Consider the following 27,732-nt stretch of genomic DNA (forward strand, 5'->3'; position numbering starts at 1 on the left):
TATTTAGGGATGAGAAAGGAAATCCCTTCATCAACCTCCATTATCAGACAGCCTTAAAATGCTTAACTGCCAAGAAAAAAATACATGAATACCACGACAATAACCACAACGAGCCTCCACCAGCCTGGAAGAAAAGTGGGATCCATTTTTTTGTCCTTTACCGCTTGGCAAAGAGCTTGGTTTCCATTTGTGTCCATCAGTAAACCTCTATTAGCACATGGATGAATTACTGGGTTTTGTATTTGGCTTTAAAAACTCCTCTAGAGCCCATGATTCTGTTGTTTTACCCTCTTAAGTATCCATTTCAAAAGAGTCTTATGGTTCAATTTTTTACACAGAGCACTGATTCATTTTACAAGCATACTTTCAGACAAAGAAAATTATTTCCTAATGTCTTACTATGTCAGTTCATTTTTTCATATCTATTACTCAACCTGTTATAAAAATACTGTGAAACAGACTAATTATTTTTCCTTTGTTAGAATTCCTAATATCAGCTATTCCGGCTCTCTCAAATATATATGTTATCTCAGTAATGCCCTTTCTGTCACTTTGCTGGGAGGAAGGGTATGGGGAGGTGGAATAAAGGAAACACAGCTTGATTAATACTGTAATATTTAAGTTTCACTTAAATCATTCTTTTTCTCCATGAAGTAAAGCATATGATGAACACTGTTTCATGATCTTGAGGGTTAATGCTGTGTAGTAACAAATGTTCTTTACTTTTCTTTGTCCTCATATTTTCAACATCTTGCTTTTATCTTTCATGTAAGTGTTTCCTAAGTAAGATAGCTCAGATGCCACAGTTAAAAACATTTTAGATGACAAAAGATATAATAAGTTAATGGACAGCTACTTACTGTTTGAACAATGAAAAGGACTGTTCCACAGAGACGAATGTATCTGTTAAATCGAAGTTCTAAATACTGTTTAAAAAAAACAAAAAAGATCAATATATGTAACCTCTGGATACATTTTTTAAAGCAGCAGCTAAGTAAAGATGTTAGAAATTTAATGCAACTTCTTAACTGATTTTACTTTATTATTTTTATTTTATATTATATTATTTTTATTTACATACACTGAAATTGACTCTGTTCATCTGGAGTACAGGTCAATGGGATTTAGTGTATATATAGGCTCCTGTAACGTGTAACTTCCATCATAATCAGGATACAGAACAGTTCTACTAACCCAGAAAACTCACGTGTGCTGCCCCTTTATGGTCAAATTGTCCCTTTACACTTAAACCCCAGCAGTCACTAATCTGTTCTCCATCCCCGTAGTTTTGCTTTTTTCAGAATGTCATTTGAATGGAATTATATTCTGTATCTGTACAGAGAACGCTCGGTTGTTCTCCTTTTTCGCTTAGCTATTCTTTATGTTTCCCTTGGTTCCCTTGGAAGTAATTGTTAGGGACTTGCCCCTCAAGGTGTGCTGCCTCTTCTGACCTAGGGGTAGTAGCCTGACCCAAGCTCGGCCAATCAGCCTCTTCCCGATGGGTATTTGAATCTTTAGAGGTGAGATACGAAGAAAGAAAATGATGGGAGCCTACTGATCCCGACAGGGAGGCCTGTAGAGGCTGCCCTGGCTTCCATCTTTTCCAGGGCCTGGTCGTTTGTCTTTGCCCTCCATTATATGAGTTAACACCACATTCTTCCAATGAATTATTTTTTTTTTAACTTAAATCAGTCCAATTCAACTTCTGTTTAGAGCCAACAACACTGCCAATTCCTCCTACTCCCCTGGAAATCTGCTATATCTTCCAGTCTACTTATCTCCTATATTATATATCACAATGCGTTTTATCATATAGCACAATGTATCATGGAATTTCAGAGAGTTGGAAGGAAGCTTTTCTCTTTATAAAAATGACACCATTCTCTAACTTGAGTATTATAAGTACACATAGAGAGAAGCTTAAGGTTGCCAATAGTCTTTTCATGCATTAGAAACAAGAGGAGGTGGCGGACTTGGCCCAGTGGTTAGGGCATCCGTCTACCACATGGGAGGTCCGCGGTTCAAACCCCAGGCCTCCTTGACCCATGTGGAGCTGGCCCATGCGCAGTGCTGATGTGCACAAGGAGTGTTGTGCTACACAGGGGTGTCCCCACATAGGGGAACCCCATGCACAAGGAGTGCGCCCCGTAAGGAGGGGCTAAGGAGAGCCCCCCATGTAGGGGAGCCCCACAAGCAAGGAGTGTGCCCCATAAGGAAAGCCGCCCAGCACAAAAGAAAGTGCAGCACAAAAGAAAGATGCCAGGAATGGCATCGCACACATGGAGAGCTGACACAACAAGATGATGCAATAAAAAGAAACACAGATTCTTGTGCCACTGACAACAACAGAAGCTGACAAAGACTCAGCAAAGAGACACAGAGAACAGAGTTGGGGCTGGGGGTGGAGGGGAGAGAAATAAATAAATCTTTAAAAAAAAAAGAAACAAAAGGAAGGAAAAGTTAACATTAGGTAATAATGAAAAGACACCTGATATTTTTGCTCCATAATCCCAATTAAAATTTATCGAGTCCTTGCTATGTGTGTTGCTTTCCCAGCAATCATATGAAGTAAGTACTATGCATATTTCCATATCAAAAATGAGGACACTGGGCTCAGGGAGGACACAAAGGTTGCAACCTAATAATTGACAGAGCCACAGGGCAAATCCAGGATGATCTGATGTCAAAATCCATTCTTGAAACCACTACATTATTCTAAATAAGTAAATTAACTGGACGCATGTCTAAGACTCACACAGAGTGAGGGGGCGGCACTCAGACGTAGTAAGATCTCTATAAATAATTGATGAGTGAAAAATATAAAGTGCAGGGTGGCACACTGGGAAAAGTGTCCCAGCCCTTGTCCCAGTCCCACTTCTGACTCCACCAACTTGGGACAGCTACTCTCCAAATCTTAGATTTCTAATCTTTAAAATGCAGATAGTAGTAATAATTCTTTCCAGTCTTACTTTGCAGGGCTTTGGAGACCATCAAGTGATGGAAAGGGAAATGTAAACTCTTAATTCAAAAGTAAAACATATTAATGCTAGGGGCATTCAAATCCAAAGGCCCTGAGATCTTGAATTAGGTGTCAAAATCCTTCAAGGGTATTTTAGAAGAAATTTTTAGAAAAGTGGAGAAGTTTCTGAAGCATGAAAACAGAGTAGTGTTATTTCCTCAGTATTGTTTTCATGAAACACTCAATGAGCATGAATGGATGGAAAGTCTTTGCCTGTTCTAGGTGCATGTATCCAAACTACTGGAGACTAAAGAAAACTTAAAAGAAAATGTGACAGGGAAGCAGACTTGGGCCAATGGATAGGGTGTCCGTCTACCACATGGGAAGTCCAAGGTTCAAACCCCGGGCCTCCTTGACCCGTGTGGAGCTGGCCCACGCGCAGTGCTCATGCGTGCAGTGCCATGCCACGCAGGGGTATCCCCCACGTAGGGGAGCCCCACGCGCAAGGTGTGCGCCCCGTAAGGAGAGCCATCCAGAGCAAAGGAAAGTGTAGCCTGCCCAGGAATGGTGCCACCCACACGGAGAGCTGACACAACAAGATGACGCAACAAAAAGAAACACATATTCCCGGTGTCACTGATAAAGATAGAAGCAGTCAACAGAAGAACACACAGCAAATGGACACAGAGAGCAGACAACTGGGGGGGAGGGGAAGGGGAGAGAAATAAATAAAAATAAATCTTTTAAAAAAATGTGACAGAGGTAAGAATGTAGCAGGTTGAATGAAATAAATTGAAGAAAAAATACACGTGTGTGTATTTTCAAGATCAGCTGGATCCAGTCAAACCTATAGAATTAAGGTCACCCAAGGCTAATTCAAGACAGAATAAGAAGTGCATCACTAGCTTAGCCATCAGTAGTTACTGGACTGCTGATGAAATACCCAGAGACCTTCCAGAAGCCCAAACGACTTGAAGCAGGCTTAGAGAAGAGTTCTAGGATTTCCAGACCAAGCTGCAGAATAATAACAGGCCCTATAGTCAACCAAGGTCTCTCATTGTCCTCAGAACTTTGACTAACTTGGAGACTAAGACTTCTGTAGATAAAAAAAAAAAACAAAAAAACAAAACCCTGGATCTGGGCAGCTCAGTACTAACATACAGATTTAACTGGATCCACAAAGATCTTGAAAGAGTCGTGAATTAAACTGGATTCCTGCATTATACTTCTTGTCAATCTGTGAATCTGGAAGTTGTTCAACAATTCTCAGGCTTTGAGGGCAAGTGAAAAATAGATACTGCAAATGCTTCTTAATAGTCAGTTTCAGCTAAAGAAACATAAATAGGGAGAGATTTCATACTTGAGCAGGAATGCCAGGGTATCATGCAAACTGGACAGTTTATTCTGCATGAGGTGGCCCCACCTCTCAGCATAAGCCAAAAAACAGAAAGAAACAAGAAAAACAAAACAAAACAAAACACCAAGAAAAACTTTGCCTTAACCAATTGGCAGGGATATAACACGTTGACTAAATTCCCTGTGCCTGACTATCTGGCACTGCCTGGGCAAACACTCAGTTTGCCCACACTCTGTGTCCTGCACTGCCTCCTTTCTTCTCTCTGCACTGTTACGCAGATTCACCAGGGCCTTCAGAAGCAACTTTGAGGTACGTGTCTACATTGCTAAATGCTCTCTTACCAAGTTTAACTTACTCTGAGTCTCTTTGTCTGCAAAAAGGAGCTCTGATAGTATCTCCCTCATAAGGGTGGGTTTGAGTATGCGGTCAGATGACATATGTAAAACATGCAGCCCAGTGCCCAGCATGTATTCAGCAATCAATATCTGGAATATTTTGATCTATAACCCGTATTAACTTCACCTCACCATTTTTGGAAATGTGTGGGAAATCTGTTTCTGGATGAGTTAATTCTGCAGCCCAGAAGAGGCATGCATCAGTGATATGAGAGCAGCATCCCTGTCCAGGGACTGAAGTCCTCTTGCCACATTCTTCAAACACTTTCCAAGCTGGGAGGCGGGTTAACTTGGACCAGGGCTCACAAACTCAAATGCCTACAGATCCCACCTGAGGGACATGGGCCAGGGGTTCATATTAACATGATGGAACAGTACTCACATCCGCTAAGAAGTACGTACTCTCACACTTCCCTGGAAACGAGCACTCCCTCCCCGCCCCCGCCCCCATTCATTTTCCCTTTCTCATTTTGGAGAAAGAAAGAAATAAATACAGATAAAAATTTCTCTATCCTAAGAAAGTAACCGTGCAACAACAATGAGACAGCTTCAATAGAGACAGTAAAAAGGAGTGAGAGCAATGGCAGTAGACTGGAGTTCCTGGGTCCACAAGGGATGTGAGCCCCAGATGCCTTCTGAGTTTTCAAAAGAAACCAGAATCTGGAATTTCACATTAAAAGTTAAAACTTTGGTTTTTTCTCTCCCCAAAACACTAAAGGGAACAAAAAAATACTGTAAGAGAACAAAAACAGCAACACGATTGAGGACTGAGTTTTGGCCTGCTCCCTTCCAGATTTAGTAGAAGGTAATGCTGCCTGGGGCATATTTCGCCTGGGATGACATCACTAGAGCCCAGGCAGAGTCTGTCATCTACACTTGTGCCACTGGGGCTTGTCCCCGGTACCAGTTGAACCACCTCACTAGGGAACCAACTTCTAGTGGCTCTGGCCAAAAACAAACACTAGATACAACCAAGGACCGGGCTGCCTGCTGAGAAGGAGGTGCAAAGACCTGTGGATAATGGCCTCTTAGAAAGCTCTTGCTGGCTTGTCCACGGAGCTCATGTAGGAGCAGGGGCTGAAGGGTCAGTGCCTTTACGAAGGAGACCACTGAGGCCCTGAAGTGGTCCCCACCACTTCTCTGAGCTTGTATACACACCCACACACACACACTCATTCAACAACCCTTTACATTAAGCCAAACACCATTTTTGCAAAGCCCTTTCCTGCAAACAACTTAAGGAAAGATATAACCAGTGGACCCATGCAACAGAGGAAAGGCAGTTTCCTTTAGTCCTCTCTCTATAGAGCAGAAGGCAGAGCCTTGCATAGAGGTGGAGTGGACATCACCATCCCAGGGTCCACAGGTTGGAGGAATAAAGTATGGATTAGAGTAGACTGACTGGTATTGTACTATAGAACTATTGTGACTAGGAATGGAAGAAATTGTAGCTTTGAAGTGAAGAAAGTGGCCACGGTAGTTGCTGAGGGCAGAGAGAGGGAAGAAGAGATGAGATGTGGGGGCATTTTCGGGACTTGGAGTTGTCCTAAATGATATTGCAGGGACAGATGCTGGACATTATATATCCTGCCATAACCCATTGAATGGAGTGGGGGAGAGTGTAAACTACAATGTAAACTATTATCCATGTGGTGCAGCAGTGCTCCAAAATGTATTCACCAAATGCAATGAATGTGCCACAATGATGACAGAGGCTGTTGATGTGGGAGGAGTGAGGTGGGATGGGTTTGGGGTATATAGGAACCTCTTATATTTTTTAATGTAACATTTTTTTGTGATCTATGTATCTTCAAAAAAATACAATTTTTAAAAAATAAATAAATCAACCAAAATTTACTTCACATTTGAAAAAAAAAAGAGCTTTGCAACTGCATTTTCCTAGTGATCACCAGATCATCACCATCATCACAATAATTATAACCAACATTATCCAGCACTCACTCTTGGCCAGGCACTGTTCTAAACGTGACCTTTGCATCATCTCATTTAATCCTTCCAACAACCGGATGAGGTAAGTAGTAGTATTTTCCTTGTAAGATGAGGAAACCGGCACAAGAGGTTAAGCAAGTCACCCCAGGTCACCCACAAACAAGTCGTAGAATCTGGTCTCAGACGGAGTTACTGGGACAAGAGATACAGGACCTCAACCACTGGGGTACCTGCCTCTCCCGGAAGGTGAAGAGGTGGGAATGGGAGGGGAAGGGGAACAAATTCTTCACCAACCCTCCTGGAAAAGAGAATGGTGGATGAGGACCTAGAACACGGGCATTTGCCCCAAAAGGGAGGAGCTGAAAGTGAAGTTACCCTCCCTCCAAATAAGTTTTCAAAATCTTTCCCCTTCGCTCCGAATCAAAGACGTTAAAAGTAGAAAGGGTCTTTGGCAAGCACTTCTTATCCAATGCACTCTGGTGACTTTGGAAGCCTCTTCTTTTCACTACCAAGCCCCTGAGAACAAGTCCCAGGGATATATATCCCTCTACAGGACGACTCTCCCCAAAGGAGGGACGAGGGCCCAACCTGGACAGGGACAGATGTCGGTCTGGTGGCGAGAGTCTGGGGGCCAAGAGAACCCCGGCGGGAGCCCGCGGCACCCTGCCACCCCCGCCCTCCCTTTCACCTCGTAGGTGCTGGTAATTCCCAGCTTGTAGAACACCGGCAGGAAGACCTCCGCGGTGATGAGGACCACCAAGAGGTAGGTGACGGCAAAGATGCTGAATATGGCCCCGAAACGGTAGACCTCGGCGGGGGTGGCCAGGACGGTGACGGCCGACATGAAGCTGGCGGTGAGCGAGAGCGCCACGGGCAGCGCGCTCAGGCTGCGGCCGCCCATCAGGAAGTCCTGCGAGGTCTGCTGGCCGCCCCCCGCCAGCGCGTAGTAGATGCCGATGGCGGCCGAGACGAGCAGCATCGCCGCGAACACCACGTAGTCCCCCACGGCGAAGCTGCCGAGGCCGCGCGCCGCGTGCATGGCCGTGTCCCGCGCGCAGCCCGCCGCTCGCGCCCGCCGCCCGGCGCCGACCTCTTATCCGCGGGGCTGGGGCGCGGCGGGCGTGGCGTCCCGCGGGGGCTGGACGCGGCCTCCGGCTCTCCGGCCCCGCCGCGGGGAGCGCGGCGTCCCCGGGGCCCCCCGGAGCGCGCCGCCCAGGTGGGGGGTTTAGGGACGCGCTGGCCGCAGTCCCTGAGCCCCCGCCCCCCCGCCGCGAGCCGCGCCCCCCGACTTCGGGGAGCCGGCCCCCCGCGCCGACAGCTCCCCGAGGTCCCCGGCGGGGGTGGCCGGGACGGCGGAGGCGCCGTGCACACCTGGGCAGGTGAGGACAGGCGTGGCCAGCTTCTTCCGGCAGGTCCACGGCGAGCGCTCAGCGCAAAGTCAAGCAAGTGGCACCCGCGGGGGCACCCTGTTCAAACGAGCGGGGTCCCCACCTCGGCGGGGAGATGGGGGTCGAGGGGCAATTGTCACGCCTTTAATTTTAGCTTTCCAGTTCGGTAGTCCGGGGTCCTTGCTGGAAAGACAGACCTGGGAGGTTAGATGGTCTTATTTGATCTTTTCATGGCTGATACGGGTGACAATCTACAGTGAGCTCGAGTCACCAGTTCTTAGACAGTAAGCAATCCTAAAGGAGAGGAAGCAGTCGGTGCTGTTGGTTGCCTGCGTTTTCTTTCAACAAGTATGTCTGAACCCTTGTAGCACCTCATAGAAAAGATAGTTGCTGTAATGCGAATAATAATAATTACTATTTAATGAGCCTTATGATGTGATATATATGTGCTTGGTACCTTATACCTTAACTAGTGTGATTCTGCTGTTACCCTTGCTATAGGAATCATCTCCATTTTTCAAATCTAGAAGCTATGATTTTAGGGAAATTGTCACTTGCCCAGGGAAATGACGGAAATTCAGATGTAATCCCAGAGTTTATTCTTTTAATCACAAGGCCATACTTTGTAGAGTCGAAATGTAGATATGTGATAAATGTAGGCATAAATGTGTGCACTTCTGTGAAAACATTTGAAAGCATATGGAAGATAAGATCATTTCTGGTATCAGCACTCAGGAGAGATTTTAAGTGACTTGCATTGAAATATCACTAATAGTACATGGTCATTAATTGTAATGGAAAGGGATACTCGGGTTTTTCTTCTAATATAGACCCTGCAGAGTCTATTTCAGGCCATCCTTGCTCATTTCCATACATCTTTATAATTTACCAGTTGATCCTGTGTAAACAATCCATAGAATGCATTTAGTCTAGCCCTGTGCATAGAAAAAAGACTCCATCAGATTGTATTTTTCGAAAGCCGGCATTATTTGTATAGCATTTTGAAAGGAAAAAAAAAAGGATATAGAAGCTAAATCCAAGGAATTCAACCATTTAAACAAATGTATGGTTTGGAATTATGTTTCAATGTAAAACTTATTTTTAAAAAATACCTGTTAGGTAAGCAGCCTTTAAGCATAACACACAGAGGAATCCAGCTTGGAGATCACTCCTTACCTTAGGAATTGAATCCCTTTTCTGAGAATTTCTTTTTAAAGCCCTACAAGTAGAGAAATGCTATTTAAACAAAACTCTTCTTCTTTTTTTTTTTTTTTTTTTGATACCTAGAGTTTAAAGAACAGAACCTAAGACAGCTAGTTACCAAATACATCCTGTAGCCATGTCAGAGGCAAAAAAGTTTAATGGCAGACATGGGAGGCTAACTCCCTGATTTTGAATCCTGACTTTGCTATTTACTAGTTACAATATCTTGAATTATTCTATACCTTAGTTTCCCAGTTTTCCATCTCTAAAACAGGGTAGTAATTCTATCTCAAAGAGTTGTAAAAGGTTAAATGAGATGATATCCAAATAGCCCCTAGCACTAATAAGTACTGGCACTGTATAATTGTGTAGCTGCTTTCCAGTTGATCAAGAACGGACTGGAATAGGGATGGCATGGAAGTGCTGCTATTAGAAACAGTTTTTGTTTTCCCTAGTTATGCCCCCTGGCTTTATAATATTTACTTAATGTCAAGAACTATATATAATTTATACCCTGTTCTTCTTTCAGAGATGTCTGGAACATGTCTTCAACTAGTGTTTTCAGGAAGAGTACATGAATTTTCTGATCCTTTGCATATATGAAGTCATTCATCTATTACCTTCACAAAGGAGGAAAAAAATAGCTGCATAGAAAATTCTCAGGTCACAACCTTTTTCTTCAAAAATTTGTAGATATTTTCTATTGTCTTCTGGCATACCTTATTAGAGAACTATGCGAGGTCTCCAAGTTTTGTTTCTTCGTAAGGACCTTGCTTTATGGCTGAATATTAATTGGTTTTTTCCTTTATATTTGTAATTCCCAAACTTTTGCCAGAAAATTTCTAAAATAGCACTCTTTTCATTACTGTCGTCTGAAATGATGAGTCCTTCTAGTCAGGACTTTATTTTTAAATCATTGCTGCTTCTCTAATTGTTCTAGTATCTTCCTCAGAAACCGCTGTAATTCTTAAGTAAAATGTGCCCAGTCATCTAGGTAACTCACTTTAATCTTCTTTCTCTTTGCCTGGGCCTCCTAAAGATCAGATTTGTTATTCATATCATTGATTCCAGTTTCTGCCAGGTAAATGTTGTACTTTACTGCTTCCAATGCTTACTTCTCCTGTAATTTTACTTGTTTAAAATTTTTAAATAATCCCCTTCCTTTCTGTCTCTCTCTAAAGTCTTTTAACCATTTCTGCCTCATTTCATAAGGATCTTGTAATTTTGTATCCTCCTAAGTATGCCAAGTAGTTTTCTCAAGTTTGTTTATTTTTTCTGATCCCAGGAGCAAATCATTGTTACACTGCTTCTCTTTCCATGAACCTTCTCTGATTTCCTTTGTCCTTCAGAATTTTTTCATAGGACACATATTGATTATTTTTCTAATACTCATCCTCAAATGAAAACGTAATTTCTGTACTTAAAGTTTGCCGAAAGACCACTGTGTGTGCTGCTTTTAACTCTATTTTTCTCTTCTTTTGAGTTCTCAAATATACAAATGGATGGCAGGTGAAGCTCAAGACTTAACCCAATGCCTAGCGATAATCAGATTTGCATTTACAGCTACTCATTTGAAAAGAGAATATTTTCTCATGTTTCCACTGCCTAGAGCTCTCACCAGGAAATAGCATCATAAAAACTATTGTGTCCAGTATCCCCTGCATCTGCAGTTCTTCCATCTTCACCCAAGCTATAATGCTTTTATCTGTAAAGACACTCTTTCTCCCAAGATTCGCTATGCACTGCACATTCATTCCACTCTCATCAGCTTCCTGCCAAAGGATTAAGTGAGATGACGCGTTCCCTGGAGGTGAGAGCTTCTGATGGTAAAGAGAAAGAAACACTTTGGTGGAAAACACCAAAACAACAGAAATGGCTGCCCAATTCTCTGCTGGGGGTAGATACTATCATCTTGAACCTAGAGTGAATAGTAGGGGAGGGACAAGAGGACTTCCCATCTCCTGTCAGTGGGCTGACCTTTTCGGAGGAGACTAACAAATGTGTTTTTCAGTCCAGTTAAATGTGACTTAGCAACTCATCCTACTTTATCTAGCCCTTGACCACCTCTTAAGAATCTATTCCTATCACTTCTTTTCCCCACTCACTCCCACTCTAGACACACCATGCTCCTAATGTTCCTGAAATACACCAAGCCTGGTTCTGTCTCAGGGCCTTTGCACGTGGTGCTCCCTCTGCCTTGAATATACTTCATCTAATTATTTGCATGACCCCCAATCTGACTTCATTCAAGTCTCAAATGTCCTCTCTTCAGAGAGTCCTTCTCTGACCACTCCTTCTATAACGTTTGTCTATCACTTTCTGCTCCCTCACTTGGCTTCATTTTACTTTGCAGCACTTATACTACCTGACATTATATTTCTTTGTTTTCCTTGCTTGTGATTTGTCTCCTCCCACTGGACTAGAAGTTCGAAGAGGGTAGGGACTTTATCTGTTTTGTTCACCAGTATACTCTCTGGGCCTACAACAGCCTGGTATATGGTTAGGTATTTAAAAACACTCGTTGAATAAATAAATAAAGAAAAAATTCTTTATAAAATATTCACAAATAGGTTAGCTGTTGGTCTGATTTCTAATGTTGCAAATTTCCTCTTTTTCTATGTTTTCATACACAATTTAGAGGGAAAATTAAATAAACCACATCAGGCACTACTTTTTATTTTAAAGCTGCATTTAATTTAGACTTAAAGTAGTTTCTTTAATCTTTCGTCATGTTTTCCTTACCCATTTAATCAGTTAGTATTGGACTTGACTGAGTGTGACAGAGACCAAAATAATAATGACTTAGTCGAATTTATTTTATTCAAAATTTATTTCTCTTGCACATTTAAAGAAGCTCCAAGACATAAGCAGCCCAGGATCAGGGGCCTGGGGCTTCAGGAAGTTGTTTGGAATACAAACTCCTCTCTTACAGTCTTGCCATCCTCAGGATTGGGCTTCCACCACAGCAGGAAACAGGAAACGGCTGGTTAAGGCATGTCTATGTCCTTTTTTTTTTTTATTGTCTTTTTCTTTAAAGATACATAGATCATACAAAAAAAGTTACATTAAAATATCTAAGCGGTTCCCAAATATCCCATATGCAACCCCACACCCCTACTCTTCCCATATCAACAACCTCTTTCATCATTGTGGCACATTCATTGTGTTTGGTGAATACACTTTGGAGCACTGCTGCCTTGTATGGGTTATAGTTTACATTGTAGTTTACACTCTCCCCCACTCCATTCTGTGGGTTATGGCAGGATATATAATGTCCAGCATCTGTCCCCGCAATATCATTCAGGACAACTCCAAGCCCTGAAAATGCCCGCACATCACACCTCTTCTTCCCTCTCCCTGCCTTTAGCAACTCCTGTGGCCACCGTCTCCACATCAATGATACAATTTCTTCCATTGCTATAGTCACAGTAGTTCTATAGTAGAATACCAGTAAGTCCACTCTAATCCATATTTTATTCCTCCATGCTGTGGACCCTGGGATAGTGATGTCCATTCCACCTCTAAATCGAGAGGAGGTTTAGATCCCACATGGCTGATGGCTGGGATTCTCCTGCTTGCCGTTGTAGATGCTCTCAGTTCCCTGGTGTGGTGGTTGACCATCCTCACCTCCCTGTTAGCTGACCTGGGTAAGTCCAAAGAACCAGAGAGTAGGTGTTGCAACTCTGCTGAGGCTCAGGGCCCAGCTGGCTCATGAACAGTATATCTATATCCTTTAAGACGTCTCCCTTCAATTTTATTGGATGGTTCTATTTATATCCCATTGGATATAACTTATTCACAGGACCACATCTAGCTGCAAGAGAGGATGGAAAGCAAAGCCTTTGTACCCAACTAACTACCCTGGTGGTCCTATTTCAAAGGAAGAAGGAAAGAATGAATGTTTGGAGAGAGCTAGCAGTCTCTGCCACAGCCATCTTATTCTCAGTCTTCACCCAGCAGACTTCTCCCTCAGGGACTAATTTCCCTAGGACTTTACTATTTCCTCTGGATCATTTTTAGCTGACAAAGTTAGAGGTTCAGAGATTTTTTTAAAAAAAGCACAACACAAATCAACTGTGCCAATAACCAGCTCCTCCTTTTACCCTTCTCTGCTTAATGTTGAAACTCTTTGTAGTTCTTCCTCTTGTTCTAACAAACAGCTATTCTCTCCTCAAGGAACGACTGAGAAGAGTCCTGGCACTGGGCCACAGTGCAGCAGAGAGGAACACAAGCAAAATGGAAGTTAGAGGCTGCCTTAAAATGGGGGAGCACAGAGCAAATGGAGGCAGCAGCTTCTTGCCCCTGTCGTGCCCTTACTCTGTTGCCCATATCCCTTGAAGAAAACATGACTCGAATGTGTTTTGAAATGTGATTTTCTTTTTTAAAAAATCACTTTGCATTCTACTTTTAGGATCACACTTAACATATAGGGTGGAGTAAAGCCAAAGCTCATTAAGATGATGTACAAGGAACTATCCCAATTGTTTTGTTATATAAACTATAATATTTGAAATAAGAGCCATGGCCAAACTATGAACATCTCTTCATGATACAAAAATGATATTTGTCAAGGGGAATTATATCTGTGTGAGACACTCATTACAGAAGAGGATTGAGAGTTCACAGATGTTCTAAATACTAGGCTATGAGACAGATTGGTTTGGGAATAAATAATATTTAAAATTGTTAACAAGACAGCAGTTAAAAAAGGTGTATGAGCTGCCCTCGATTTTTTTTTTTTAATTTTTTTATTTTTTATTGACTTTGTAATAATATTACATTAAAAATATATATGTGAGGTCCCATTCAACCCCACCCCCCCACCACCCCTCTCCCCCCCCCCCCAACAACACTCGTTCCCATCATCATGACACATCCATTGGATTTGGTAAGTACATCTTTGGGCACCTCTGCACCTCATATACATTGGTTCACATCATGGCCCATACTCTCCTCTATTCCATCAAGTGGGCCCTGTGAGGATTTACAATGTCCAGTGATTACCTCTGAAGCACCATCCAGGGCAGCTCCATGTCCCAAAGACGCCTCCACCTCTCATCTCTTCCTGCCTTTCCCCATACCCTTTGTCCATTATGTCCACTTTTCCCAATCCAATGCCACCTCTTCTATGTGGACATTAGCTGCCCTCGATTTTAAAACATCATTGAAACAAAACTGATTTGTTGAAACAAACAAACCAAAAAACATCATAGGTTTGTTGTCTAAACATTTTGATAGTATACAAATTAGATCCTTCTCTAAAGAAGGTGGATATTACCTATAAGGTACAAATTTCACTTTTTTGTTTCTCTCAGGAACTTTCCTATTGAATTCAGTTTTATTCCTCTTACTAATCAATAAACTTATAAATATTTAAATGTACGTAATATGCCTGTTTATCTAGTGCCTTAAAACTGCATATTTCCTTCAATTTTCAGAAGTATAGTCACATCTAATACTTTTAAGAAAAAACAGTATGTGTACATTCTGCAATAGGTATATATATATACAGGCTTTTTTCCTGATCCCATATTTTACTATGTTTTTAGAGTCTGACCAAAACAACTATTCTTCCAGAAAAGAAATTGACAGCCACTTGCTGCATCTGAAGAACATAGATACAGGTATTTAGAAGAGGACCAACAGAGAGAAACAGGTTTCCCTGCAATGATACTATGTTTGCATTTCCTATTACTCAGCTCACATTACAGGGAACTGTTTATTCATCATTCATCCCGTAACAAGGAAGCAAGAATGAATTTCAATATTGGAAATTACAGCACTGCGTTATAAGTTATTCACATCTTCATGGAGTGGGTTTACTGTGTAGAAATATGGGAGTTTTTCTGAATGGCCTCTTTAATTTTTTTTTTCTTCCTTTTTTTTTAAAGCAGAGTTGCAAGAAAGAAGCCAATGGAATGGACTGGGAGTTGGTGGTAATTATTTCAAATGGAAAAAAAGGCCTAGAATGTACTCACTAGAAACTGCTCAAATTGCTCTTGAATTTTCACCTGAAGACAAAACGGCATAGCCATCCCCCTCATCTTGGAACATGCCCCAAGTTTTTGCTCCTCTGAAGTTTCCTTTCACCTCTAAATCTCTCCACTTCTCTCCCTGTTAGAATTTTATTCATCATTTTGAATGGATTCAGTTGTCAAAATGTTATGAAATGTTTCACAACTCCTAGTCCCAACCACTCCACATCCAGATGTACTCTGTTCCCTTCTTTTGGTTTAAAACAATGGGAGCCCACTCCATTTTGGAATAAAGAGGGGAAGGTGGAGGTAGGAAGAGTGATTTATTATAACAATGCAGGAGTTGCTCTTAGATTCCATGAACCCAAAAGCAGCAACTGGAGAACTGCTCTGTTCTTCCCTCTTTCTCTCTGGACAGGTTTTCTCTGCATTGCCATGGGTCGGTGCCCAGAAATGTCCAAGACAGTGCTTTTATGCCTTTAATTCAATGAACCACTGAAATTGATTATTCTTTTGAATTCTAATTCTAAATCCCCTCGTGGGAAAATCTGATTGGTCCAGCCTGGGTCACATGACCCTGGGCCTCTAATCCAATCAGTAGTGGCCAGAAGGGCAGAGTTCCCATCCTCACTGCACAGATTCACCCTGAGGGTGAGGACGGGAAAATAGTTTTCTACGTAGGAGGGTGGTGAACTGGCTTGACACTCTGAGAGTTGTCTCCCTATTAGTCATTTACGTCATTTTATTATCTCCTATGTGAGAGCATAAGCTCCTTGGGAAAAAGGACTGTCGCTTGCTCATCTTTGTAAATCCCCAGAACCCAACACTGTTGCATAAGGAAAATGCTAAACCTGTGGTTGTTTTGATTTGACTTTACGATACCTGGCAGCATTTAGATATTCCCCCAAATTTCTAAAATCTGAGGGTGATCTTATTGAATGGTAAATCTGGACTTATTCATATGCTTTCCTATTGGGAAAAAAAATCCTGTTTTCTCTCATTTTTTGGAGGAAAATTGAAGAAAAATGTACTCTCAACACAATTCCCTACTGCCTGCTTATTCTTTGCCTTGAAATCCTGATCACAGCTGCTAAGGGTCTCTGAGAATATCCTTTTGAAATGGCAAAGGAGGAGTATAGCATAAGAATTCCTCCACAAAGTACTTTCTTAATGGCCTTTCCTAATGTCCGTCCACCAGAGAACACTGGATAAAGCACTTGAGAATTTAAAGGGAGTAACGAGAGCCAGTGTCATCACGTGGCTTTCTCTGGGAGAGGCCCAAATGAGTCAGTTCTAAGTGTCTCTCTCTCCACACACCTATCTTCTTTTATTTTCTTTCTTTCTTATCTGGATCTTGCAGCTAACCTCCTCTATGTAATCAGTTCTGAATTGGAGGGCCAGATCACGCACTAAATAAATTTAGCAAGAGAAGTTTTATCTGATGCCTTGGAGTGCTTCCTGTCAGATAAGGCGGCCACGGAACTCCTTCTGTTCTCATTTAAGCAGAATACCCTGCCCAATCACAGCCTATTTCCTTAATCTGGTTTTCTGACACAAACATTCCCCCCATTTAATTTTTGATTTTTGTTGTTTTTCCCAAATTTCAACCTTTTTTGCATATGTATCTTTTACTGCAGGCAATTGCAAATCCTTTTCTGGACCTAGAAAGTTATACGTGATGGAGGAAAATATGTAGTTGAATATGTCGATTGTACACCCTCTGCTGTTTTCTGAAACTTCACCAAAAGGACATCAAATGAATAAAAAGTTGTTAGTTCCTAAGGACAAAGAGGGGGCAGACAAGGTGACTGCAGACAAAAAAGCCAATGCAATTTTGAAAGAGCACATGCAAATAAGTGAAAATTGACTTAGGGTTCAGCTTTCTTTATTCCTTAAATCTCTTAAGGGAAGGAAGCCAACAAGAACAAAACAATTTGAATTCGCATAACCCCCCAGGAAGTATTGGAAAGCAGAAGAGCCACATACCTCTAATGTGAGGCTATGAGGTAGAAGGAAAAACTAGAAGACTTATAGGAGTGCTTAGAGACCAAGCCCTTTTCTCTCTCCAAGGCTGGCCCAAAAAACTAATATAAACAAGCTATGGGGCTCAAAGAAAACTAAAAGTACCCTTTCTGGAGAGATTAAACTAAAAAAGCTCGGCTGAGGACACCAGTCACAACTAAAGGATGAAATGAGGCATTTTACTGGGAAACAGATTAGAAAAGTTTGCCTAGTGAATGGGGAGATACTCTGCCCCATCTCTTCCCCTCCTAGGCTCCCGGCTGGCTGACCCCCAGGCTTAACCTCTCTTAGGCAGGACAGTGGAGGAGTCCTGTCTGGGGAGACTGATCCAGCCAAGAGAAGAGACTTACAAAGACCAGCACTTATGAATCCTTTGTAAAAAAAAGTGTTTCCACCTGATCATCCTCAAGAGAGCCCCTCCAATCCAGAAGACCAGCCTCCACACAAAGTTGCCAGTTAGCTTGTGGGTCCTCCTTCCTTACTAGGAAGGGACAGTGAAGTATCACTAGCCATTTGGGAAAAGCCTTTCACATACAAAAGAAACCAAAACAAATAAACAGTAAGAAACATTAGGACAAGAGAGTCCACTCAGAGAGCAAAAGAAAAACCGTTAGGAATTCTAGCTACTTTTTGAGAAAAGAAGGAAAATTTTGCATTCCTGAAATGAGAAGAATTTGCTATGAAAATTTCACATCTAGAAAACAAGAAGCTCATCAGAATTTAAAAATATATAGGAGCATAAAATAACAATGAGTCGAAGGGTTGGCAGAAAAAGAACGAAAATAGAGAAATGAAAAATAGGAGAAAAAATAAAATAAAATTAGAGGTTCAATCTTGGTGGTCTAAAGCATGACTTTGGGAATTCCAGAGAGAGAATGGAGGGAAGGAAATTACCAGAGAGAAATTCAAGAAAATTTACAAAAATTTTATCATGATTCTTCATAAAGACAGTGACCACCAACTGTGTAGAACAGTGAATTTTTTAAAACCCAGACTGAGACACAACATTGTGAATTTTCAGAACCACATAGAGAGATGATCACAAAAGCTTCCAGAGATTAAAAAAAAAAAAATAGGTCACACACAAAGATCAGAAATCAGAATGGCATCAGACTTCTCTACAGCAACATCAGAAACTAGAGGACGATAGAATAGTACCTTCAAAATTCTTTAGGAAAATCATTTCTCCCCTAAAAAAATTCTGTACCCACCCAAACTATTGATCAAGTGTGAGAGGAGAATAAAGATGTTTTCAAATATGCAGCATCGAAAAATGTATCCCCAGACTTCCTATGTTCATGGACTAGAAGACAACATTGTTAAGATGGCAAAATTCCCCAAACTGACTTATAGATTCAATACAAGCCCTGCCAGAATCTCAGTTTAATTCTTTGTAGAAATTGAGAAACTGATTCTAAATTCATATGAAATTGTAACAGACCCAGAATAGCCAAAACAATCTTGATAAAGAAGAACAAAATAGGAGCATCACACTCACACATCCTATTTCAAAGCTTACTGCAGAGCAAAGATAAGACAGTATGATACTGACACAAGAATAGACATAGAGATCAATGGAATAGACTTGAGAGTCCAGAAATAAACCTCCACACCAGTGGTCAACTGGTTTTTGACCTCAGTGTCAAAGACCGTTCAATGGGGAAAGAATCATCTTTTCAACAATTGGTATTGGGACAACTTGATAGCCACATGCCAAAGATGAAGTTGGACCCTTACCTCAGACTATATGTAAAAATTAACTCAAAATTGATTAAAGACCTGCATATATGAGTTAAAACTCTTAGAAGAAAATACAGGGAAAAATTTATTCCTCATGCACTATTTCTCATGAAGCTTCTGGAGGATGTTCTCCAACAAAACAAGGAGAAAATGCAGAAGGAGGAAGAGTTGGGAGTCAGGAAACAGGAGATCCAGACAAAACTGCTGAGCAGCTAGTCCAGATTAGAGCAGGTCAGACCTATCTATATCAGACATCTCCAAGAAAAAAAATAATGGAACGTATAGACTGCTTTATAGGGTTGACCTTGACCAGAGAGGTTTTAGTACTTTCAAGAAGAATGGTGATAAAGCGATGAAAGGTCCATGGAAAAATGCAACGTATTTCCCATTAAACAGGTTGCACAATCATCAAATTGGCAAAAACTAAAATTAGACAACACCCTGCTATTAACAAGGACAAGGAGCACTGGAAGGTTACATACGTTGTTGAAATAATCACTGGAAAACAATTGGTCATTTTTGTAAGGTTGAAGCCATTCATATGCTGTGACCCAGAATTTCCATCTCTTGACATATACCAGGTGAAATGCATGCATATGTGCACTGAGGAGAATGTACAAGAATGTTCATAGCAATGCAACTCACTCCGAATGGGAAGCAACCCAAAAGCACATCCACAGGAAAAACAGATAGTTTGTGGCATATTCATTCAAGGGACATGGATGCAACTTTACAGTTGAATATTACAGAGTTGAGCAAAAGAAGCCAAATACAAATGAATAAAAACTGTATGGATCCATTTATGTAAAATTCAAAAACAGGCAAAACTAAACTGAAGCAAAAGAAGGAACTGGTAATCATCAAAGTTACCTTTGGTACCTAGTTCCACACCTGCCACTCAGTAAAAGGAATTGTATGCCTCTTGAAGATGGACACACCCTTGCTGCTTTCATCTTCTCAGCAGCCTTTCATTCTCTGCTCAAAACTCTTGGCACCTAGGACCCTCCCCCAGTTCTGCTCCTGCCTCACTGGTCCCTCCCGCTCACTGTCCTTTACTGGAGTCTCTTCCTTTCCCTGGACTGTTGGGGTGTCCAGGGCTTAGTCCTCCCCAGCACTCTCTCCAGAGGGGCCCTCACCAATCCTCTGGATTTAAATAGCACTAGAATGTTAGTGTTGTGAGGACAAGCACATTGTTTTATCTAGAACAATACCTCGTATGTGTAGGTACTGGATACATAAATTCGAATGAACATTAAAAATTTACTTAAATGATAAGTGAAAATGTAAACTACAAAAATACACATGAATTATCATTATGGTTATGTTAAACATGAAAACAAAGAGATGGAAGGAAAATGAAAACAGGTATTGAAAAGTTATGATTATGGGTGATTTTTTTTTTGTTAAAATGTTCACATTTTCTGAAATGTTAAATGTTTTATTTAAATATATATATACATATTTACACACATATGTATTTTATAAAAAGAGTAATGCCACAAGTGAAAGTACACTGAGCTGGAAGTCTAGAGGCCTGGTTTCCAGGACTGAGTATGCTGTGTGCCCTTAGGTAAGTGTTAAGCTCTCTGTGACTTTGTTTTCTCTCCAGTAAATGGAAGGTCATAGGACCTCCAACTCCCAAAACTGGGATTCTCCTTTCTGCCAGCATTACCAGCTACACCAATCTTTCCCTCTCCTTTCTGTTTCTAGCTCTGGGGAAGAGGCTAGAAATGTTCCAGAATGTCAGTAGGCCAATCTAAATAGGTGAGATTGTTTTCATTACTAGTGGTCTTTTTTTTTTTTAAGATTTAAAAAACTTAATTATTTCTCCCCACCCCTTCATTGTTTGTACTTGCTATGTCTATTCATCTTCCTTGTTTCATTTAGGAGCACCGGGAACGAATCCCAGGACCTCCAATGTGGGAGGGAGGCACCTAATTGCTCGAGCCACCTCTGTTCCTCGCTTTGTTGAGTCTCTCATTATGTTTCTCTTCATGTGTCTCTTGTTGCATCAACTTGTTGCATCAGCTTTACCACATCTCCCCGTTACACAAGCTCGCTGTCTTCTTTTGGAGGCACTAGGAACCAAACCAGGGACCTCACATGTGGTAGGCAGGACACCAATTGCTTGAGCCACATCCACTTCCCTACTAATAGTCTTTTTGGTTATTGTTTTTTTTAAAAAAATAGTTTCTGTCAAATTTGCAGTGATGTTACAGTTCCTGCTGTGATGGAATCACCTGTTCTCCCAATTTCATTCTTTCTGGGCTCCAGGAACATGTCTAGTGCCCCTGAAACCTGCTGGTGGGAGAATGAAGCACAGCACATCCCATGACCTTTAGCTCCTGCTTTACTGGTTTGGGTGGGGTGACAGGGCTGGCTCTGGGCTGGTACCGACTTCTCTTTGCTTTCATTATAACTTTTGCCTCCCTGGAAACATTAAAGAGTCTTAGGTAAGGACTAGCTGCCACTGCCCATCTGACGGGGAATCTTCAGGGCTAGAAGGACAACACTGAAAACATTGTGTAATTCAGGCTGTATGCTTTTAAATAGAACCATTTCAAATGCATGTTTCATGAGGTTAATTAGTCATAAGATTAGTTAGACAGGGTAGTGCCTAAGAGAGTTCCCATCTAGTGAGTGATGGTGTGGTGTGGTGTGCGACCCAGCAGACTTTCAGTTTCAAAATCTCCAGTATCATAAGAAAATATTTCTTTGGTCCATTTATACCTTTACACATCCCAGTTTCATGACAGAGTGATGGCACCACATCTTTGTGCTAATATATTAATCATTTCCCTAAAGCTTTTCTAATGAATGTACAAGTGTTACTACATCACCATGACTAGCATGATAGAATAAATACGTCAATCTGCTTGCATAAAATCAGGAAATAACCCAGTTTGGAGGATAGGGTGAGTTTAAGACAATGTTGAGACATCTGTGATTAGAAGAATTATTTTTAGGATTAAATAAGCTTATACATGAAAGTGCTTAAAGCAGTTCCTGGCACATGGTAAGTGTTCAATAAAAGTTAGCTTTTGTTGTTGTATTTACTGTTGTTGCTGTTATTGTTATTATTATATTCAAATATATTTGTGACCCCTGTTTCCTCTAGAAGACAAGAATGTTGTTGGGGTAGAGAATTGCCCTAATCAATGTAGAAAAATTTAACAAAACTTCAGATAAACAAAAAGAAGACCTAATATGCCCTTTGTTTAACCCAGGTTTCTATGATCGATACTCCTCAATAGTTTATATAAAGTATTTGCAAATGTCATCACCAACATTGATGATTGAGTACCTACCAGGTGTTAAGACCTAGGCTAGCAACGAGATAAAAAGAAATATGTCATCTTATATTCTAGTAATGAAGACAGGACTTATAAGGAAAGTAAGAACACCTATAATAGCAGGAAACCATCTATAAGAATCTTTTTTAGTTATCATTTATACCCAGCCTTTGCACTTTTGGTTCTATATAATACGTATCAGAAAAAGATATATTATAAATGGAATTTTTGTCCATCACAGAAGTCCTCTGGTGAATACTTTTGTAAAGACATCTAACAACAGATTCTCATTCTTTCATTATTTTGTAACTCAGTTTTTACTGAGATGTTCTGCTGCTGCTGGGAATGTCCAAGGGAGATGTTTTATCCATGTGGCACCAGAGAAGCAGGGCTGTAGTAGACTCTCTAGCTCTATTGGCATGGGTACCTGTCACTAGAGATTCTGGCAAAGGTCCAAACCAGTCCTCTCCGTGACAGAACCAGCATAGAATTTCCTACTGCAGCAAATCAATCCAAAGCTTCTAAAGTAAGAAGGACCAAGGGCAGGAAATGAACACTGGGAATTGCCTTTCCTCTAAGGGTAGGAGGGAAGGAGGGTCTCCCACATTACAAAAGCTCTTTTGGGGGGAGCAGATGTGACTGAAGCAGTTGGGTGCCTGCCTCCCACATGGGACATCCCAGGTTTGGTTCCTGGTGCCTCCTAAAGAAGATGAGCAGACAACAAGCAGATGTGAGCAAACACAATGAGCAGGGAGTGGATGTGGCTCAAGTGATTGGGCACCTGCCTCCCACATGGGAGGCCCTGGGTTCTGTTCCCGGTGCTTCCTAAAGAAGACAAGCAGACAAGCGGACACAATGAGCAGGCAGACAAGGGAGCCCTCTCAGGGGTTGCAGGGGAAGCTCTGTTGGGCACTGTGGGTATCCACTATGTGCCTCTCTTCTAAGAGCAGCCACCTGGTCTAGGTGGCATATTTGAACTTGAATAGGCATGGGGGAGGTGGTTAATAGCTGTTTGATGCCAAAGTATAGTTGGTTCCTGGGGGAAGCTTCGCCTAGTACAGAAGCGAGAAATGCTCCCGGTTCAAGCCCTGGCTGCTTATTAAATTTCGGCAGTTGGAAGGATTTTATTACCCAAGTGGAAAGCACAGGCAGCCCAACCTGCATCCAGAAGAATGAGAGCATTCTCCCTTCCCTGGAAGTTCAAAGCTAAACTGAAGAATTCAGAACGTTTGCAAAACCCTATTAAGGTGAATCTATTTTCAATTAGATTGTCTATTTAATTTATCTTTATGGAGCCCTGTGTGCTTAATCTGACAAAATCTCTCCCCTTTAAGTGTCCCTGTAAACTCTTTCATCTCCTTGAAGGGAGCTGTCCAAAGAAAGGAACATTTGAGTTTCCCGGCTCATTCCCTGTTTCGCAGATCAAGAAAGGGGCGGTAGGTTTTGGCAGGATATTTAATGTCCCGTATCTGTCTTTGCAATGTCATTCAGGACAATTCCAAGTCCCAAAAATGCCCCCATATTAGACCTCTTTTTCCCTCTCCCTGCCTTCAGCAACTCCAGTGGCCACTGTCTCCAGTTCAACGTTATTATTCTTCCATTGCTAGAATCACAATAAGTCTATAGTAGAATACCAGTAAGTCACTCCAGACCATATTTTATTCCCCAGTCCTGAGGATTCTGGAATGGTGATGCCCACTCCACCACACTAATGAAAGAAGTTGTTAATGTGGGAAAAGTGGGCGGTGCGGGGAGTGGGGCATATGGGAATCCCCTGTATTTTTTAATTTAACATTTTATGTAATCTATTTATCTTTTAAAAATAAATAAAAAAATATATTTAACAAAAAGCAAAGCGGGGGGGGGGGGAACATTACGCCTCAAGTCCTAATTCCCACATTTATTTCAAGGAGAGCTGCGTTAGCTGGACCTAGAAACGTCAGCTTTGTTTGGGCTGCTGCTTTGCAATCACCCAAGAGGCAATGCTCTTCACTACCAGTACACAAAGGAAAAGAGTTAATCAAGTGGACAAGTGATGGAACCTAGGCTGTATCTAGAATCTTCTAAGGCAGATCTCACACCATTATTGGGTTTGAAATGCAGAAAATTCCATCCTTATTCACAGGTCATGTTCCTAACGTCTATTTGTTTACAAAACTTGTTTGGAGCTAAGAATATATTCCACACTCTGCCCCCAGTCATCTCCTTTTGTTTTATTACTATTTTAAAATTTTTAATATTACTTTGGGGGATTCTTGATTTTTTTTAAATTAAAAATTTAAGTTCATTAAACTATTATATGTGTATGGGTTAAAAAAAAAAAGTCCAGCGGTACTACAAGACTTATAATCCATACAGCAATACGCTGACCCTTAAATGCCTTCACCCACATTCCCTTTCCCCAGAAGAACCATGTTACAATCTTTTAGCTGATTCTTCTAGTATTGGCCTCCATTTTAAAATAGCTATTTGCTATAGCTCTTTCCTCATTTTTTAAAGCCTACGTATTTTCTATTAACTTCCTACTAGATAAACTGATGATTTAGCTCTCTTAGCCAGAACTCTCTTTTCCCTTCCTCCACACATACATCTATACACTTCCCAAACCCAATCTTCCCGATATATCATAAATTTTGGTAGAGTAAAATTCAGCATATGTTTTATTATGACTATATAAATATCCACCTAGTCAAATAGTGTACTAAGAAAAAAATGACTTTCTTATGTAACATTTTGTTTTTCCTAGCATGATCATTTTTCCCTCTTTTCTTTCTTCATTTGCTTTTTCCCCCAGAACCTCTCGCTAATTCTTTCATCTTTAATGTCCAAAGCATTCTCCACATTCAGTCCAAGATGCAGATTTGCAAAGCCAGCATTCTCAATTTTCTTCCAACTTTGAGAATTTTATTTTGTATCCAGTGAGAAACAATTCTTGAAAAACATAATTAGCTCATCAAGGAAAGCCTAAATTATTTTTCTAAAGACATTTCCCATTGACAGAATGAAAAAAAACATTGCCTTCTGGCAAATTCTTCTATTGATTTCCTTCTACAAAAAAGTAATTTTTCACTTTTAAAAATAAAACTGGAGACTGCTGAAAATACTAAGAAAAGAGATTCCAAGGAAACTCACGTAGAGTATAGAAAGCATATTGAGTCGGGAAAATGCTAACAAGGAATATTAAAATACTTGAAAGTATATAAAAATACCTGTCCTCATGCATCACAGCCTCAGCCCTCTCATGTCTAGAAGCCGTCTATGCACTGGTGGTGTTTCGCTGCTTGGGTAAGATAATGACACAATCGCCATTAGTGAATAATGGCTAATTAACAAAAGTGTGAGGCACTGGGGCTCTCCTTTAGAAAGTCTTGTACCTCTACCACTGGTGTCAGAGGAAAAAGAGTTTCCAGGAACTGGTTCGCAAAGGCCAGTCTTCAGTGGGGATTTTTGTTTGTAGTTGTGGTAGTATGTTTTCTACATGTTTCATTCCTTGTTCCTCATGACTTTTCAATAAAACCTGTTGCTCTGACTCATACTAAATAAGCGTAAACTGATTTCAAAAAGGTCACAAGGAACTGTTCATTTATTTGCTAACTTAAGAACCTTGTCAAGGTGTAAAGAATAATACACTCTAACCCACGTACTTTTTGAGGTTTCTTACCTCCTGTTATATACTTTGGTTCACTACCATGAAATCTGACAATAAGATAGGTTAAAATAAATAAATAACAAATAATTAAAAACCCTCATCGTTTAGACATATCAGTGAGGAATAGCTCCTTCAAGAGAGTTGCCTTGAGAGAGCATTTTCTAGTCCTGTAATGCTGCCATTGCACCAGGCAATTCTACAAACTCCTTGCTTGAAATTCTCACCAGCAGTTGTGATACATTGTAAGCTGTTTATCATCTTATTGCTATTGTTGATATTATTGCTTTTATCATCCTTGCTATTGTTATTACTATCTTAACATTAGCAGGATATTGACATGGCAGGAATTACTCTCCAACTCTTGCAGATGAGGTTACTGTGTTTCAGAGAGAGCAAATGATTTGCTACTAAACAATAGCATCAGAACAAAAAAAGCTTTGTTCTAAAAGGGTGCCTTTTATCTTTAAACCAAGCGGTCTCTGAAAAAAAAAAACGTTGAGGAAACAATATTTTGATTTTCTCTGCCAATTTGGTGGTTAAAAGTTGAATCCAAAAGATACATTAAGGTAAAAAAAATTTTTTTACTGAAATGCAGCATCCCCAGGCACATTGTTGCTACTGAGCTACTCCCAGAAATGAGAAACATAAGGGTTTTTCTAAAGTAACTGAAATATCAACATGAATTGATATCTATTATATTTGACAAGTCACCTGAACTTGTGCTCTCTAAAATATTACTGAGATATGCTAAAACATCAGCAGAGCTAAATTTGCAGTTGGCAAAGTTTCCTTAAACAGAACACGCATGCAAAAACATTAAGTATAAAAAAGAAATTGATAAATTAGATTATGTTAAAATTGAGAAGTTCTGTTCCTCAAAACACATATTCAAGAGTGAAAAAGCAACCCAAAAACTTGGAGAAGACACTGCAAAAATTATATTAATCAAACAACTCATATCCAGAATATATAAAGGCCTTCTAAAACTCATTTTTAAAAAAAGTCACCAATAGAACAAGGGCCAAAAGACTTTTTTTTAAAGAAAAGGTGATATTCAAATAGCATATAAAATAAATGCTAATATATGCTAATAAGCCTATGAAAAAATTGTTCATAAGTCTTCTGGTCATTTCAAGTTATTATAGAGCATTATACTAAATTCCCACTAGCAGTGTATCACATACACCACTGGTGGGGATGTAAACTGGCACAATCTCTTGGAAAACTATTTGACAGTATCTGCTAAAATTGAATATATGCATTCTTTAAGACCCACCAATACCACTCCTAGGTATTTACATGATAGAAATACATGTGCTGTTCACCAAGACATGCACCGGCTGCTCCTCTAAGTAATAGCTGCAAAGTGGCTATTTCCACAGTGCCCATCAGTAGCAGAATGGATAAACAAATGATGCCATATTCACACTATGTAATTCTAATGCAGAAATATGAATGAATAATCTATAACTACAACAAAAATATGGCTGAATCTTACACAGTATATGCAAAAGAAACAAGATAACACAAAAAAAGAACATATAGTATTGTTCCTTTTATATATAAAACATAAAACTAGGCAAAACTAATCAATGTTGTTAGAAGTCCCTTGGCAGGGAGGGGGCGGGTAGGAACCAAAAAGGGACAGGTGGCAGGGCTTTTGAGGTGGTGGTAATGTTTCTTGTCTGGGTGCTGGTTACAAGGAATGTTCAGTTCATGAAAATTCATCAGTTTGTATTTTTATAATATGCATACTTTTCAGAATATGTCTTATAGTTAAATAAAACATCTCTTTTTTTAA

At 40.6% G+C, this 27,732-nt stretch overlaps 1 protein-coding gene across 2 annotated transcripts in view; it reads right to left on the reverse strand.

The window, feature by feature from the left end:
* SLC5A8 (solute carrier family 5 member 8) overlaps positions 1-7,746 on the reverse strand; it is a 54,294-nt gene extending 46,548 nt beyond the window's left edge. Inside the window, exons 1-2 of one of the 2 annotated variants that reach the window (XM_058308607.2) lie at positions 7,350-7,746; positions 861-926 (exon numbers count right to left, since the gene is read on the reverse strand). In XM_058308607.2, coding sequence (XP_058164590.1) covers positions 861-926; positions 7,350-7,700 — 417 coding nt within the window. In that variant the 5' untranslated portion in view covers positions 7,701-7,746. The remainder of the gene's footprint in view (positions 1-860; positions 927-7,349) is intronic. The other variant, XM_071219031.1, reaches the window with a different exon arrangement.
* Between the last annotated feature and the right edge of the window lie 19,986 nt (positions 7,747-27,732).

This window comes from Dasypus novemcinctus, chromosome 12, assembly GCF_030445035.2.
Source record: "Dasypus novemcinctus isolate mDasNov1 chromosome 12, mDasNov1.1.hap2, whole genome shotgun sequence".
In the NCBI taxonomy this organism is placed as follows: domain Eukaryota; kingdom Metazoa; phylum Chordata; class Mammalia; order Cingulata; family Dasypodidae; genus Dasypus; species Dasypus novemcinctus.